Source organism: Coptis chinensis, chromosome 2, assembly GCF_015680905.1.
Source record: "Coptis chinensis isolate HL-2020 chromosome 2, ASM1568090v1, whole genome shotgun sequence".
Taxonomy (NCBI): Eukaryota; Viridiplantae; Streptophyta; class Magnoliopsida; order Ranunculales; family Ranunculaceae; genus Coptis; species Coptis chinensis.
Genome location: NC_141457.1, coordinates 24477326 through 24481040, shown reverse-complemented (window position 1 = coordinate 24481040; position 3715 = coordinate 24477326). Strand labels below are relative to the sequence as shown.

General features: G+C 47.2%; 1 protein-coding gene across 1 annotated transcript; it reads left to right on the top strand.

The window, feature by feature from the left end:
* Positions 1-404: 404 nt before the first annotated feature.
* On the top strand, positions 405-1514 carry LOC147515488 (uncharacterized). Its single transcript, XM_086592934.1, has one exon. The coding sequence runs from the start codon at positions 405-407 to the stop codon at positions 1512-1514; it is 1110 nt and encodes a 369-aa protein (XP_086449060.1).
* The last annotated feature ends 2201 nt before the right edge of the window (positions 1515-3715 follow it).

Below are 3715 nucleotides of genomic sequence, written 5' to 3'. Positions count from 1 at the left end.
CAAGAGGAGCGGTATGATGGGTTGTGGTGCATGATGTTCCCAGCCAGCTTGAAAGGGGGAGCCTCGGACTGGTATTATTGGTTGCCTTCCAAGAGCATAACTAATTTCCAAGAATTGGAGCAAGCGTTCATAGATCATTTCATACATCAGAAAAAGCAGGTGGTGGACATCGCGGCCTTATTTAACGTGAGACAAAGGTCGGCGGAATCAGTCAGAGAATATATGTGCCGCTTCAAGGATGAGACCTTGAAAGTGGAGAATTTGGATGAGAGGACGGCAGTGAAAGCGTTTGAAAGAGGGCTACGGCCAGGAACAGGGTCCATCAGTCCGTTGCCAAGAATAAGATTGCAACTTTGCACGAGTTATATCCGCGGGTAGAGAAGTATATTCGATATGAGGACGCAATGCAGAAGGACTCTAAAAGGGTGGAGAAGGCAGTGTCATCGGTAGAGAAAGAAAGGGATCGCAGAAGGACAGAGTCCGCGGACAGAGGTAACGAACGATATTGCGGCAATACAACACGTCTGGAAAGGAATAGGGAGATAGCGCGAAGGGAACAGAGGGAGAGGAAGTCATACCGTGAGCTAGAATATACGCCTTTAAATAGGCCGTTGAGTGAGATATTGCCATTGATCAAGAACATGAAAGCGTACAAGGGATCGCGAACCGTACCAGCTGAAATGCCGAGCAAGCCGTACTGTGCGTACCACCAGGTTCGCAATCATGAGACTAATGATTGTTATGTGTTAAAATGGTTGGGCCAGAGGTTGATAGAGAAGGGAATGATGAGGGAATTTATAGCGGAGGCCACGAATGTGGATCCGATACCAACTCCGGGGAGAATATTGGGAACCATTAATATTATTTTTAGTGGAGAAGTTCTAAGCCACAACACCCACAGAGATAAGGTAAGAAGGGCGACAAGTATTCAGCAGGTCAATGAGTCAAACATAGGACCGCGGTGTAGCGCAGGGGCATTGAATGGGGAAGATAGGATTATATTTTCTAGTGCAGATCTCCGAGCTGTCGACACTCCGCATGAAGATGCCTTGGTCATTACGGTGGCAATGGGAAATTACATGGTCAAAAGGGTACTGATTGATTGTGGCAGTGCGGTGGACTTGCTATTTAGGGGAGCGTTAGATGAAATGAGGATCGATCTGGGGCAACTGAGGCCACCGCGGTCCAGTTTGTATAGGTTTAATGGGAGTGTCACGGAGCCTATGGGAGAGCTTTTGTTACCGATAACGATAGGGCCTGTGATGGTGTTCTCAAGATTTATGGTGGTCGACTCCAACTCCCAGTACAACGCGATCCTAGGAAGGAGGTGGATCCACAAGATGAAGGCAGTTCCGTCAACCTATTACCAAGTTATTCGATTCCCCACCTCAATGGGAATGTATGAAGTCCGCGGCGATCAGGTGGCATCGAAGAATAGTCATCAGGATACCGTTAAAAGGATGGTCCGCGGACCGGGAGGAGAATCATGGAACCCCAGGAAAAGACAGACATAGCAATTACAGTGTGGGGTCATGGAGGGGGAAGAGGAGGGTGTGATGGGTCCGAAGACTCTAGATGAAGTGGAAGTAGTGAATTTGGGGGCAGGGGAAGAAGAGAGATTTACATTAATTGGAGAAAATCTATCGAAGGAGTGGAAAAGTAAACTGATACAGTGTTTGTCGGAGAACAAAGATGTGCTTGCGTGGGGAATAGAAGACATCACCGGTTTGGACCCAGATTTCGCATATCATCGGTTGCATATGAGAGAGGATGCGAAACTAGTAAGACAGAAGCTGAGGAGCGTGAGACCTAAGTACACAGAAGGAATCCGAGAGGAGGTTGCCAGGTTGAAAGGAGTAGGAATCATAAGGGAGGTGGAGTTCACGGACTGGTTATCTAATATAGTGGTGGTCCCAAAGAAAAATGGCAAGGTGCGGATGTGTGTTGAATTTACGGACGTAAACTTGGAGTGCCCCAAGGACACCTATCCTATGCCGTGAGTAGATGAGTTGGTGGACAAAACTGCTGGGTTCAAAATGTTTTCCTTTATGGATGCATCCATGGGATACAACAAGGTTGCGATGTCTGGACCGGACCAAGAAAAGATGTCCTTCGTGGTGGAAGGGGGAACATACTGCTATACTAGAATGTCATTTGGGTTGAAAAACGCAGGAACCAGTTTTCAGCGGTTGGGGGAGAAGATGTTCGAGAGCAAAATTCGAAAAAGGTTCGAGATATACATAGATGATATGGTGGAAAAAAGCATGTCAGAGGAAGAACACTTGGAGGGTTTAAGGGAGACCTTCGGGATACTGCGAAGGCACAATTTGAAACTCAATCCAGAGAAATGTACGTTCGGAGTCACCACGAAAAAATTTCTGGGGTATGTCATGATGCAGCGGGGGATAGAGGCTAATCCCGAACAGATAAGGTCAGTGGTGGAAATGTCGTCACCTCAAACGGTGAAAAAGGTGCAGTGATTGGCGGGGAGAGTCGCGGCCCTAAACAGATTTATTTCAAAATCATCCGACAAATGTAGGCCGCTGTACAGATTTTTGAGAAAATCTACAGATTATACATGGACTGCAGAGTGTGAGCAAGTGTTTCAAGAGTTAAAGAGATATCTAGGGGAGGCACCCCTGTTGTCACGGCCTGAAATGGGAGAGAAGTTGTATTTGTACCTAGGGGTCACGGAGTATGCAATCAGCTCGGTCCTTGTTCATGTGGTGAATAAAGAGGAAAATCTGGTGTATTTCCAGAGTAAGACTTTGTTAGATGCGGAGACTAGGTACAGCCGAGTGGAGAAGTATGCTATGGCCCTAATATTCTCATCCCTAAAGTTGAAACCATATTTCGAAGCTCACACAGTGATCGTGGTGATGAACTTGCCCCTTAAGCAAGCCCTGAGGGCTGAGAAATCAAGAAGAATGCTGAAATGGGCCGTGATGCTGAACTCATACGAGATCCAATATCAGATCAGGACGGTGGAGAAGGCACAGGCAGTGGTGGAGTTTTTGGCAGAGTTTCCTGCAGAAGATCCCACATGGGGGGAAGAGATGGTCTTAGAGCCTGAATAAGAAGAGGAATAGGATCACTTGAACCCCTAGGATGAGAGGAATGGTTGGAGGGTATTCACGGATAGATCAGCCATAGATGCAGGTAGCAGAATAGGTGTGGTACTGGTTACGCCGAAAAACAATAGACTATAACAAACAATGAAGTTGGGATTCGCGGCTTCAAACAATGAATCAGAATATGAGGCTGTGATTGCGGGCTTGAGGATGCCGGAGGGTTTAGGGGTGAAGGAACTTACCGTATACTCAGACTCAAATCTGGTGGTATGTCAAGCGAACGGCGGATTCGCAGCGAGATGCCCCCGAATGGCGAGATATTTACAAGTCGTATAGAGGTGGACGGCAAAGTTCACACACATCTGATAAGTATACTTAAACCGCAGGGAGAACCGCCATGCAGATGCCCTGGCCTATGTAGCCGCAGCTATGCCAGGGTCAGAGGAGAGGATTATCAAAGTAAGAAAATTGGACAGACCGAGTACCGAGGAGTCTCTGGAGATATTGAGTGCCGCAGAAGAAGAGGAAGGATGGATGAAGCCAATCAAACAATTCTTATCAAGGCATGAGGTGATCGATAAAGGAGAAAAGAGGAGACTGGAATAGGCATCCCAGAGGTACACGCTACTAGGAGGGGAGTTATA

Excerpts from the sequence above, each read along its gene's own strand:
- LOC147515488 (XM_086592934.1), top strand. The coding sequence starts at position 405 with ATGCAGAAGGACTCTAAAAGGGTGGAGAAGGCAGTGTCATCGGTAGAG.